The sequence below is a fragment of the Littorina saxatilis genome, linkage group LG12 (assembly GCF_037325665.1).
Source record: "Littorina saxatilis isolate snail1 linkage group LG12, US_GU_Lsax_2.0, whole genome shotgun sequence".
In the NCBI taxonomy this organism is placed as follows: domain Eukaryota; kingdom Metazoa; phylum Mollusca; class Gastropoda; order Littorinimorpha; family Littorinidae; genus Littorina; species Littorina saxatilis.
In genome coordinates, this window is record NC_090256.1 from 14,997,578 (window position 1) to 15,011,428 (window position 13,851).

At 42.8% G+C, this 13,851-nt stretch overlaps 1 protein-coding gene across 1 annotated transcript in view; it reads left to right on the plus strand.

Annotated features, from left to right (window-relative positions):
* Nucleotides 1-10,888, plus strand: part of LOC138981319 (zinc finger MYND domain-containing protein 11-like) — a 28,347-nt gene extending 17,459 nt beyond the window's left edge. Inside the window, exons 9-14 of the mRNA XM_070354198.1 lie at nucleotides 271-344; nucleotides 2,483-2,739; nucleotides 3,221-3,352; nucleotides 4,595-4,828; nucleotides 5,552-5,737; nucleotides 8,718-10,888. Coding sequence (XP_070210299.1) covers nucleotides 271-344; nucleotides 2,483-2,739; nucleotides 3,221-3,352; nucleotides 4,595-4,828; nucleotides 5,552-5,737; nucleotides 8,718-8,840 — 1,006 coding nt within the window. The 3' untranslated portion in view covers nucleotides 8,841-10,888. The remainder of the gene's footprint in view (nucleotides 1-270; nucleotides 345-2,482; nucleotides 2,740-3,220; nucleotides 3,353-4,594; nucleotides 4,829-5,551; nucleotides 5,738-8,717) is intronic.
* The last annotated feature ends 2,963 nt before the right edge of the window (nucleotides 10,889-13,851 follow it).

Here is a 13,851-nt window from a genome sequence, read left to right on the forward strand (position 1 = left end):
GCACCTCGGCCCAGCACTCCAGGATAGGTGACGGTCCTGGAAAGTCAGTCTTAATAGATCACTGGCTCTGGCATGTTCTGCTTCCAGATGAATCCCAGGCATTATTATGAGTGTGTGTGTGTGTGTGTGTGTGTGCGCGTGCGTGTGTACTTTAGCAGTTCTGTGTGGACCTTCCAGTCTTAGCCATAACGAAATGATACAGTTGTTTGTGAATGTATTTGTTTATTTCTGACTGCTTGTCACAAACGTTCTATCTTTTTCCCTCAACAGAGCAGTGATACCTGCAGAGTACATCAGACCAGTCACGACCAACCTAAACAGCCTCACAGTCAAACGAACAGTTGGTGAGTTTCCTTCTCAACTTTAATCCCAGTAGTAGTTGAAATATTGCATCCAAAGAGTGAAAGATGTGAAACATAAAGGCTCTCACAATAAAATGACATGTAAATATGTAAATATAAGCTTACCATCCCAAAGAAGGCAGTAACGTGCCGAAATATTGATTATAGATATAAACGTACCTAACCTGGTTACTGGTGTGTTTTCTTTTTATTTAAATGTAAATATTCCGTCAGCAATGTCGCAGTCAATCTATAGACAAAGGAACTGTTCCAAACAACTAAAATGGTCGCGCTACCCAGGTGTGTGCGTGTTTAGGTGTATAAATCAACCACCTGCATCTGTGACAGTTTTTTTGCATGCCACTGTGGTGACATGGGGGTCTGACATGGACAGACCTGCCTACCCTTACGATTTGGGCGTAATTTACTACGATTTTTATTCCAAACTACGCCACTGCGCTTTCCACGATAGAAATACGATTTTTAAGAAACCGAAAGTACGATTTTTCACATTTTGTCCCGATATAAATCTGAACCGTATTTTTGCTCTCGCTGAGCTTTGCGAGCGCACATCCGGTCTGTTCACAAGCAAGGTAGACGACGTCTTTTGCAGTGCAATGAAGCGACGCGCGAAAAATCCCCATGAGACGGACGAAGAGTCTCCGTCAGAGTCTGACAAGGAAACTGTTTACAGTGGTGGTCCGATTGCAGCGAAAATGAAGAAAGCCGCTCAACAGAAGTACAAAACCAGCTACTCAGAATCTTGGCCATGCCTGAGACCTGCTTCTTCTTTTTCTTCCGCAGAGGACTGGGTTCTTGCAAACGTCTGAGAGTCCTGCGTTTGAGTCACTGTTACCGAGAGTGGCTAGCTCCGGCAAACACCTCTATCGAAAGGACCAAGCCACGTGTTGTGTTCGCTTTGCCACAGTGATTTTTCATGTGCACACGGAGGAAAGAATGACTGTGCGAAGCACATCGGGACAAACAACCACATCATCCTAGATCGTTCCAATCAGTGTAGTTTCCCAGTGCTGTGTTCTTTGGTCGTTTTGACTGACTTCACAATTTGATAAAATCAATGACATTTTATTTTTGCGAAGCAACTAATATGAACAGAAAGTGTGCAGAAGAATGTTTGTGTCCTGCAAGACTTTATGAACAACTATTTCTCCGTTGGGAGAAAAATGAGGATGTCTACAGGCAAGGTAGTGTCATATTCTTCATTTGGGTTCTCCTTTTAGTCACACCCACCGATGGCCGTTACTTTTGGCAACGAAAAACTACTCTTTCTACCACCAGATTACTCTTTTGGGCTGGGCTCATTACTCCTTGTAATTTTTGGGGTAGGCAGGTCTGCATGGATACCGTCTCCTAGTCTGCACGTAAAGTTGACCTGTGTCTGTCCCAGCCTGTATTTGAACTCGTGACACTAGCATCCTAAAATCACAAGTCCAGTGCTCTTCCAACTGAGCAACCTGGCTCTCGGCGTGTTTTGAACATGATGAGTGACTGGAGTCCTCATAGTCCAGTGATGTGTCGTGATGTTGGAGGCCTATCCCCGTATGCATTTGCTGCCATAGGGAGTTGAACTCACAGCACATTGATCTTCATTTTTGTAGTTAGTCCCTCTTTAGGGCGAGGGCTGGATGTAAAAAAGCAGACCACTGCTTAATCTACTACCCTCGTAAAATAAAGAATTGTCATTGTCATTGTCATTGTCATTGTCTTTCTCTCTGTTGCTGGCAGTGGAACCAACTGAATATTTCAGAATTTGAGGGGCCCGGTAGCCCAGTTAGTAGAGCACTGGACTTGTGATCTGAGGGTCCGGGTTCGAATCCGGGCCGGGACGGACATGGGTCAACTATATGTGCAGACTCAGCGACGGTATCCATGTTCCACCCCCGTGTCACCACTGTGGCACGGAAAAGACCTCGGTCATTCTGCCATAAGTGCAGGTGGCTGATTACACCTAAACACACACACACCTGGGTAGCGCGACTCTGTTGCTGCTGGCTTTCCACTGGAGGAAGCGACCCAAATTTCCCAGCGATGGGACAATAAAGTAATGAAAATGACAACCACCTACCAGTAACCTCATTCGACCGGTTTTACTGTGATACATTTCACATGAATATTTGCAGGTTTCACCAAGGCGTGCAAGGAGCTGAAGGTTCACCAGCAACTGCTGGAGGAGAGAGAGCGAGAGCTTCAGGACCAGGACATGAACAGCAAGGAAGGCTTCGAGGAGGAGGAGGAAGAGGAGGACAAGAAGGAGGACAAGAAGGAGGAGACCCGGGTACCCCTGGAGGAGGAGATGGAGGAGGAGGAGGTGGATGTCAGGAGGGTCACGTCCACCAGTGTCGACACCAAGCGCAAGAGGAAGTCGGCCTCAGTCAAGGTACTGTGTGCAGTCAGTTTACTGAGTCAGTTTTGACAAACAACTGATATTGCTGTTGTGCAAAAAGATAGCTACAGAGACCAAGTGCTAGAGGAAGTCGTTCTCTGTCAAGATACTGACTATCAAATTAGAGTCCTGCGTCAGTTTTAACCAAGAATACAAAATGATAAACATTGATGTTTGGGGACGGCGGTGAATCACCAAAACTGATTTCAAATTTGCAAAAAAAGTTTGCCATCATTTCGGCAGGATTGCTTAAGTTTTTTTACAACGGGGCAAAGGTAAAGCCAAAGACTGCCATCACTTGTGAAAATTACTGATATTTTAATAACCATTTTGACAAATTTACCAAAGAAAAACAATCCTTGCAACATCCCTGCTGTGAAGGTGGTATGTTTAAGCTGCCTGGCATGGTAACGTTCAGTCTACATGTTTTCTGAAAGGGCTTCATGGTGCTTTTCGTTACTCCTCAATTCCTCAGGTTGCGTCCCCTGATGAGTCGTTCGTGGTGACCTCTAGCGAGGACAAGGTGACCCAGCCCAAAGCGTTGCACGTCAAGACGGCAAGCAAACCCACCGTGACGTCATCCTTACACACACAGACACAGAGAACGGTGAGTAGACATGTCAAACCCTAACAACCCCTTAACCCCTGTTTCAAATTCAGAAAAGTTACAAAAGTAAATCGGTGAAACCTGTTTTAAGACCACCTCTGTTCTAAGACCAGCCCTGCTTTAACTCACTGTCTCCCAGCTACGGATATATCCGTACCCACTCATGAAACACCTTGACAGGAGTTTTTTGTTACTGCATTGAAAGTGATCAGACTAACCAATTAAAGAGTTTTGTATGCTGAAAATGGAATCTTGCAGACTTTTAAAGGCAGGCACGGGTAGCAATGTGACAGAAGAATCATTGTGAAATTTCTCTTGGGGTTTTGCATGCACTAAGGACAACCTTCCACTTGAGTAGTTACAGTGATGGGTACCATGAAAGGAAGAGCCTGCGGCCAGCTAGAAATGGCCCTACATGGAGGCCTGCAGCTATACTTTGGTAACATGAGGAGACGAAGGGACAACAGAAGGTGTCCTTTCTTGTGAGGTTTGCACTCATCGGAGGGGCCTCGCATCGCAGGTATAACTGTATCAAAAATCAACAGCACTCCTGTTGTGCTGAGTTGTATTTTTTGTACGAACTGCAAAATAACAGTTATGTCAACAGTTATACAGTCATGTCAACAATGATACAGTCATGTCAACAATTATACAGTCATGTCAACAACTGTACAGTCTAGTCAACAATTATACAGTCATGTCAACAATTATACAGTCATGTCAACAATGATGCATTCATGTCAACAATGATGCAGTCATGTCAACAATTATACAGTCATGTCAACAATTATACAGTCATGTCAACAATGATACAGTCATGTCAACAATTATACAGTCATGTCAACAATTATACAGTCATATCAACAACTCTACAGTCATGTCAACAATGATGCATTCATGTCAACAATGATACAGTCATGTCAACAATGATACATTCATGTCAACAATTATACAGTCATGTCAACAATTATACAGTCATATCAACAATGATACAGTCATGTCAACAATTATACAGTCATGTCAACAATGATACAGTCATGTCAACAATGATACAGTCATGTCAACAATGATACAGTCATGTCAACAATGATACAGTCATGTCAACAATGATACAGTCATGTCAACAATGATACAGTCATGTCAACAATTATACAGTCATGTCAACAATGATACAGTCATGTCAACAATGATACAGTCATGTCAACAATGATACACTCTAACAGCTTTGTCATCTTTTTGCAGAAAACGCATGTGGTTGGAACGCAGACGGACAAGTCAGACACGCAGGACGATAAAGATGACGACGATGAAGACGATGAACCGGTGAAGAAGATGCCTCGACTAGCGGCACCCAGTGAAGTGAGCGAGGCGGAGTGGCAGGGGCGTCTGGACAAAGCCACGTCCGATGTCAGCGAGCGGCTCAAGAAGCAGAGCGAGGAGGAGAAAAATAAGGCACTGAAAGAATTGACAGACAGGGTGAGCTGGGGGTGATGGTTTTAGTTTGGTGGTAAGCTGGGGTAATGGTTTTAGTTTGGTGGTAAGCTGGGGTGATGGTTTTAGTTTGGTGGTAAGCTGGGGTGATGGTTTTAGTTTGGTGGTAAGCTGGGGTGATGGTTTTAGTTTGGTGGTAAGCTGGGGTGATGGTTTTAGTTTGGTGGTAAGCTGGGGTGATGGTTTTAGTTTGATGGTAAGCTGGGGTGATGGTTTTAGTTTGGTGGTAAGCTGGGGTGATGGTTTTAGTTTGGTGGTAAGCTGGGGTAATGGTTTTAGTTTGGTGGTAAGCTGGGGTGATGGTTTTAGTTTGGTGGTAAGCTGGGGTGATGGTTTTAGTTTGGTGGTAAGCTGGGGTGATGGTTTTAGTTTGGTGGTTACACTGCAGACGTGCCAGGCACGCACACACTCGGGCATACAGTCATACCGGTACACGCGCTTGTGCACACACACACACACACTCTCTCTGCACATGCACATTTGTGGACATATACATACAATGGGGAATAAATGGATGAGGGATGAAACTACTAATGCTAATTGTTGAATGGACATTGCGTCCACATCTAAAGAAAAAGACTGCTATAGCTTTTGACTGGCACTTTGTACACATTTAAAGATAAGACTACTAACTTTTGACTAGACCTTGTGTCCACATCTAAAGAGAACGACTGCTGGTTACTGACGCTAAACACTCTGTGTCAACAGCTGAAGAAGGACTTTGAGGAGGACAAGCAGGCAGCAGTTGCCCGGGCGACAACCAACGTGTCGCGTGAGATCGAGAAGGCGCGCAAGGCAGCGGAGGACAAGTGCAAGGAGCAGTACATGGAGGAGATGAAGAAACTGGCCGCCAAGCACAAAGAGGCCATCTCTCAGACCAAGAAAAAACAATGGGTACGTACTTTGTTCTTGTTTCCTCTGCTCCTTTGCAGGACTCGTTAGTACAGGGAAAACCCCTTTTAAGGACCCACCATCTCACTTACAGTGAAGCCAGGACCCTAATCCGAAACAGGCAAAAATCCACCTTCAAAAAGAAAAACAATGGATATAATCCACACGAAGATGCCCTCCATCAGCTCACTCGTCACGAGCAGACCATTGTCTTCCGCCTCCGGACAGGCCACTGTGGACTAAACAGCCACCTAAAAAGGATCGGCATCAGACAGTCGGCCCTGTGCCATTGTGGAGAGGCGGACCAGACACCGGACCACTTCCTGCAGACCTGCCAACTCCACTGCAGTGAGAGGAAACATGTCTGGCCCACAGGGACATCGCTGCACACCAAGCTATGGGGCAGCACTCAGGACCTGGAAATGACAGCCCACTTCGTCAACATCACGGGCCAAAGAATCTAGACACAGCCATCGTCGAACGCTGAAGAAGAAGAAGGACCCACCCCCCCAATTTAAGACTCCCTCATTTTTAAGACCTAATTTTTAGAGGGCTTAAAGAGGGGGGGGGGTGTTTTCACTGTAGCTAAAGGCTATCTGTAGCACTGTGTACAGAATGCTGAGTAGTGTTAAAGCTGTGGTCTATTTATGACTATCCGGGCCTACGGTTTTGAAAAAGGTAGGGCTGAGTATCATGTACAGAATTCTGTACAGCGAACGTTGCCCAAAACCCCACCTATACTGCGTGTATGACCTTGAGAGCTTCAGTCATCGCTTGAATTTTGCCGTGGTAACATCCGGTTTGCTTTCTCGGAGCTGAGCATACTTGTCGAGAGGGATCGAGCAGAAAAAATAAGCGCCTGGGCAGAGATTCGAACTCAAGACCTCAAAATGTGGGGGCCGATGTCTTAACTGCAAGGCCACTCCACCAGTGTTTACACAGAGAGAAAAATTAATCATTATATATCATTCTACGCTTGAATTGCCATTCATGCGTTGCAAAACGTAAAAATTGCCGTTCAATTTTGCCTTCATTTTGAAAACATGTTTCACGGAATCGCAGAACATGTTTCACGGAATCGCAGAACATGTTTATACCACCATGCTTAACGTCATTCGCGCCATGTCATTGCTGCGATATCTCTATTTACAATATGCAAGAAAAATGAGAACTGTAATTGATTCCCTCCAAAGCTCTGTGCAATTGAAAACAGACATCAAAGAAATAGTTATATTCACTCCTGAACAGTGGGCGGATAGAGATATAAATCATGCTGCTTTAAGAATGAAATAAAATGAATTCATATTGATGTTTTTCCTTCCATTTCACAATTGGCGCAGTAGCCAAGTGGTTAGGGCATCAGCCACGAAAATCTCAGGGTCGTGAGTTCGAATCTCCTCCGAGGCGTTTATATTTTCCCTTGATCTCTCTTGAAAATAAAATATAAGTCCTGAGAGAGCTAACCGGATGTTATCACAGCAAAATTCAAGCGTTGACTGAAGCTCTCAAGGTCATACACGTCGCTCAAGTGGGGTTTCAGGCAGTGTTCGCTGTACAGAATTCTGTACATGATTCTCAGCCCTATATTTTCAAACTCGTAGCCCCGGAAAGTCATAAATAGACCACAGCTTTAATGAAGAGAACTTCATGCGTTTCATATTTGTGTCAGGCACAATCGCTGTGGAAATAATTATCAGTTGCACATGCGTACGATTCCAAACTAGCAATACAGACTGATTGTGAGAATGAGAATGTGACTTGGATGTTTGTGCAGCGTACAACCACATGACTTGTGTTGGTAGAGTGATTGCGTTGTGTTTGACTGTGTAACAGGTCTGCTGAGCGTGTTTGAGAGCGTGTTTGACTACAGAATGACTATGCTGTGTTTGTCAGACTGTAATTTAATGACTGCGGAGTGATTGAGTTGTGCTTGACTGTGGAACAAAATGTGTGTTTTATAAAGGACTCAATGTAAGGAAATAAGTAAGTTGGTGATACAAGTAGCTGGGTCTTGTTTTTTTTAAAGTAGCATGTGCATTGTTTTGTCATACAGGTAGCTGCATGTTGTCTTGAGAGTCGACAGTGTCAGCTGATAGCACTTAGGTTTCTCTGAAGTTTCTTGTTCAACATGTGCAGTTTCTGATGCCTTTTACCCATTTTAGCAGGTTACTTTTCAATCAATCAATCAATCAATCAATATGAAGCTTATTTAGCGCGTATTCCATGGGTACAGTTCTAAGCGCTTGTCGAAGAATTGTCAACACAGGACTAACAAAGAAACTAACATCTACAGACGGACACGAACCCTATCACACACTAGCAAACCCTGATAAACATACAACAAACAACTGTTTAACAACAATGTACACATCAATAGCTGGGTCCAAACAAAATAATATTAAACACAAAGAAAACACCTCTCACAGAGCACAGCACAGCACTTTTATGAGTGTGTGTTTGTTTGACTGCAGAATGACTGTGCTGTGTTTGTTTGACTGCAGAATGACTGTGCTGTGTTTGTACAGTCCAACCTGTCTGTAGCGACCAGCCAAGGAACCATCAACAAGTGGTCCCTACAGACAGGAGGTCAATAGGAAAGGGAAAATCGGACAGAAAAACACCTTGTCAGGGATCCATTGGGGTGGTGGTCATGGGCAGGTTATCAAGAGGTGGTGGCGAGGACAGGTTTCACCCAGTACTCTAAAATGATTGAGTGTGTCTGCTGATCAATTGTTTGACTGTAAAGTGACTGATGTGTGTTGACCGTGTTCAAGTGTTTGACTGTAAAGAGACTGATGTGTGTTGACTGTGTTCAATTGTTTGACTGTAAAGAGACTGATGTGTGTTGACCGTGTTCAAGTGTGTCAGACTGTAAAGAGACTGGTGTGGGTTGACCGTGTTTGACTGTAAAGTGAGTGATGTGTGTTGACCATGTTCAAGTGTTTGACTGTAAAATGAGTGATGTGTGTTGACTGTGTTTCAGTGTTTTAACTGTGAGGAGGAGGCCATGTACCACTGTTGCTGGAACACGTCGTACTGCAGCGTGCGGTGTCAGCAGGAACACTGGCACAAAGAACACAAGCGCGTCTGTCGTCGCAAGCGCTGACCTCCCCCAGTCATCGTCCTTTTTATCTCTCACATCACAGAGTATCGCATTGTTATCAGCATGTACGTCATGGATCCCCTTGATCATGTTCATGTATTCCCCCCCATGCTGAGTGTACCGCCGGGAGGGTTGGACAAGTGTATGACACACGATCTGTAGAAACCATTGCAAATGCTAAATTATGTCAGATATTCGTCTCATCAGCCAGCACTTTAAAAAAAAAAAAAAAATTTTTTTACATTTTAAAAATTGACATTGTGAGAATTTGTTTCTATTTGACTGGTTCAGGTTTGTGAAAGACATTTGACAGCGAATACTAGATGATGTCACTGATAAGGCGAATGCTAGATGATGTCACTGATTCATCCTATCACCCAGCGCAGGTGTCATTTGTTTTAGATTTTTGTTGTTTGGGGGGTGTTATCAGGAAATATTGAGTTTGTTTTGGGAGGATTCAGGCATATGAAGTGTGATTATTTTGGGACATTTGACAGCTATCTTCACGGAGTTTGTTGTCAGGCAGTATGACAGCTATCTTCACAGAGTATGGTAGGAGGTAATGATGTGCTCTTTGTGTAATTATCTGCCGTCAGGTACACATTGCTGATAGGCATTGATACCATAAACCTGCAGAAAGTTTTTTTTATTTGATAGTGATTTGTTTGCTTTTACTTCACTCTTTTAGTTTGCCTCTTTCTTCTCTGGAGAATAGGTTTTTATTTCAGTGTGGAAATAAGTAAGTTGGTGATACAAGTAGCTGGGTCTTGTTTTTTTAAAGTAGCATGTGCATTGTTTTGTCATACAGGTAGCTGCATTTTGTCTTGAGAGTCGACAGTGTCAGCTGATAGCACTTAGGTTTCTCTGAAGTTTCTTGTTCAACATGTGCAGTTTCATATGCACGTATGTCTTGTTCTAATGCCTTTTACCCATTTTAGCAGGTTACTTTTATCAGTTTGAGTAGCGGCTCACAAATCATGCAGGATGTCAAGTAAAGGATTTCCATGTTTGGGTTTTCTACCTGTATAAAGGTGAAGAGGACAGGTGTTTCTCCTGACTGCGTCATTGGAAGTCAGATGACACGTGGAGTAGCTGCAGACTCCTTGTTTGTCTTGAGACTTGTTCAGATAATGGTTTCACCAAGGAAGACTTTCTATGCAGATTGAAGGTTTTTGCAGTTCATTTTTAGCTCTCTCTTCAGATAGTCTTTTCAGCCTCACCTTTGTAGACTTTTCACATTTAATTTTTCGTTCTCCTCGTCCATGAAATGGGATTTTCCCTCATTCTCTAATGACATTAATATTTCTTTCATTCTGCTCATCAAGAGAAATTTCTTCTTCTTGTCGTTCGCCTTTACACTTGGAGTCCAGGTCTGGATAGGAAGCTGGTGGTCTTATGTAGACTCCACAGGTCCATGCAGCTTCTCGTGGAGGGTCGCCGGCCTTGTCCAGATCTCTCTCCTCAGAGGCTGGAGATTCCTGCAGGATGTGGGCTGCATGTTGTTTTGCGTCTCCACAGGGAGAGAGAAATATTATCTCCCATTGTTTCCAGCAAATAAATTATTCCGTTCGTCAACCAATATTTAATTCCCATTATCAAGAGAGTTGTCTTCTTCGTGATATGCTTGATTCATTGTTGTAGCCAACATCCGACTTCTCTCCCTTTGTTCCTTCTTTTCCTTTTGATCAACCATTGAGATTTGCAGGGCGTTCCTTTCATTGTCATATTTCAGCTGGAAGATTATTAGACAAAAAAAAAAAATAGGTGTGGTTACGGTAACATAGCCAAAATAAATAGGGTAGGAAGGTAGGCAATCACTTTTTTTTATTTTTTTTTAAACTTTTTTTTCTAATGTGTACAAATTAAACCTACTTGACAGGGAAATAAGTGTGCGACTCGAGCGCTTTCGCTTTCATTGCGTTTTCTGCACTCGTTTTCTTTTTTCTTTTCTTTTTTTGACAAATGTAATAAAAAGTTATTGGGTCGGCCCCTAAAAATAGGGTAGGTCGGGTTACCGTAACCACACCTATTTTTTTTTTAGGCCTTATCATCATGATCCATTGTTGAAATTTGGTCATTGTTACATATAATCTGTTGAAGGTTTCTATTTATTTGTGAGAAACTGAGAAATGTTCCCTTTATAAGTGAGATGCCGGATTCAGTTTTCAACCAGTTCTCCTTTTTGTCAACAAAATCAAAATCTTATAGTTACTGGAACTGGTGCAAGCTGATCTGAAAGCTAAATCAGTTACTCAACCATTCTAGGAAAGTCACGTCAAAAATGTGTCTCGTCTCTTTAGCAACAGTCCTGCAGATTTTAGACTTCTTCACCATGTCCGGTTTTTGTGGACTTGAAATCTTAATTTTAGATCAAAACTGGTAGCACTCACACTTACATTTGTCTCAGTTTGACCTTGAACTTGTCCCCCCCCCCCCTCCCCCCCTCCCCCCCCCCCTCCCCCCCCTCAGGCAAACTGCTTGAGATACCGAGGCTGAATGGTGATGTAGTGTAGGAGAGAATGCGTGGTGATATGAACAGATGACTAAGACGCAAATATGAAATTTGTCTCAGTTTGACCTTGAACTTGTCCCCCCCCCAGGCAAACTGCTTGAGATACCGAGGCTGAATGGTGATGTAGTGTAGGAGAGAATGCGTGGTGATACGAACAGATGATTAAGACGCAAATATGAAATTGTACAGATGATGGTGATTTGTGCGACAATGATTATGCTATAGAGACTTGAAGAGAAATAATGTTGCATGCATGTGCTGTACATGTGTATATATAATGATGCATTCCTGTGTATCTCTCAAGAGACATGTGATGAGCTCCTCGTGCTCACCCACTCAGATATTTGTTAGAATAGATGATGTTTTGAAATAACTCTGTCAAGTTTGTTTGGCTCATGAAAGAGTTGCTTTCCTCGTTTCCATATACCGTAAAATTCCTAGCAAACGCCCACCCCCCCCCCCCCCCCCCCCCCCCCCCCCCCCGCACAGATTTCGGGTAAAAGTAGGGGGTGGGCGTTTGCTAGGTATCCACCCCTTTGCAAGATAACGTGTCATCACATTTTCACGAGAGAAATAAAGTGGTACAACCATGTGATTTATGCAATTTTGATGAAAATTAAACATACCGTTTGTTTACACAAATAAATATGTGCTTGAAAAAAAGAAGAAAAAAAAGAACACAAGTGAGCTTGATTCTTCTCATTCTCGGACTAACGTCAGCACAAACACAGTTTCTTCTCTTGTTTGGAGATCTGGTAGGGTTGATGATCGTGGGCTCATTATAGTCCTTCGAAGTCAACATCATCGTCTTCACTGTCGTCTCCACTCTCAGCTTCTTCTGGAAGAAAACTCGCGGGCACATACCGAAACATTGTCTGCAGCTTCGTTTTCAAGATATTTAAAGGCTTTTAGTTTGTACGAGCGTATGTCACTGTAAAGGATTTGTGCTTCGGCATGGCTGAACATAGAGAAGTGTTAAACACTCATTAAAAAATGTCACTGAACAACTTCACTGTGGGACATGACGTAATTTTATCCCCCCTCCCCCCCAAAAATAAAAGGAGAACCATCGAACAGTGTGCACCAATCGTAGATAAAGGAGGCCGACTGTCCTAAAACTTGTTTTCTTTAAACCGGGGTGGGCGTTTGCTAGGTATTGACCCCTCTGCACAACTTTTGGCCAAAAGTGGGGGGTGGGCGTTTGCTAGATACTGGGCGTTTACTAGGGATTTTACGGTACTATAGAAACACTGACGCCAGCCTACAATGCCAAGTGTAGCTTGCCTCAGTGTTTGTATGGAAAAGCAAGAACAAACCAGGGAAAGCATGCAACTCTGACACAACCCATACAAATCTGACGCAGTAATTTCACAAAATTCGTCTATTCTCTCGATACAACTCTTCTGCTCAGTGAGTTGTTTATCTGCTTACATGATGCCTTAACAAAGACAAACAGATGAGACATAGACTTAACTGTGCAACGCACATTTATTTCTAAGTTGACTTTTTTCACCTCTCTCTCTCTTTCTCCATATTTCTTTTGACCTTTACCTTTTTTTTTATCAAAAAATGATATGATGCACATAGTTTTGACTGCACCATTACTAGATTATTTCAGCATTCATTACTATTTTTGTCCGTCCTTTGCGAGGCTCGCTACTCGCTACTGAATCTTTCGCCTCTGGTTGTGTCCTACTTAGACTTTTAGTTGAGTCTGCTGTGCTGTATGGGATGTGCCATGTGCTCTACTTCTGCATCTACTTCCATATCTTCTTCTACATCTACTGCCATGTCTACTTCTGTGTCTACTTCTGTGTCTACCTTTATGTCTACTTCCATGTCAATTTTTGTCTACTTCTTTGTCTAATTTTGTGTCTACTTCTTTGTCTACTTTTATGTCTACTTTTATGTCTACTTCTATGTCAATTTTTGTCTACTTCTGTGTCTACTTCTGTGTGTACTTCTGTGTCTACCTTTATGTCTACTTCTATGTCAATTTTTGTCTAATTTTGTGTCTACTTTTATGTCTACTTCTTTGTCTGCTTTTGTGTCTACTTCTCTTGTGATTATGGAGAAAATCTGTTCAGGTGGATTGGTAACACCTCACTGGCTTTAGAAATAATTTGTTTCTTTACATTTTACAAGTGTTTGTTGCGTCTTTCTGCTGGAGGCTACAGATGTTCATTATTCAAGATGTGAGATGTGCTTTTTTCGCGATGTGGGTGGAGACCAGTTCTTTATGGGATGAATGCTGTCACATAGTACTGTTTCTCTGAGTGTGAGCATACCTTTTTTCTGTCTCATTATAGTTTAATCTGTGTCTAAAATCAGTGTCAGGTGTGTCTGGTTTTCTTGTTTGCTGGTAAAATCGACTTGACAGTTCATTCTGTGTGGTGTGGACAAACTGTTGCAGATTGATATTTCTTGGTTTTATTTTATTCATTTATTTTTGTTGTTTTTTGTTGCAAGACTTATTTTTGTATGGTTTTCTTTTCTTTCTTG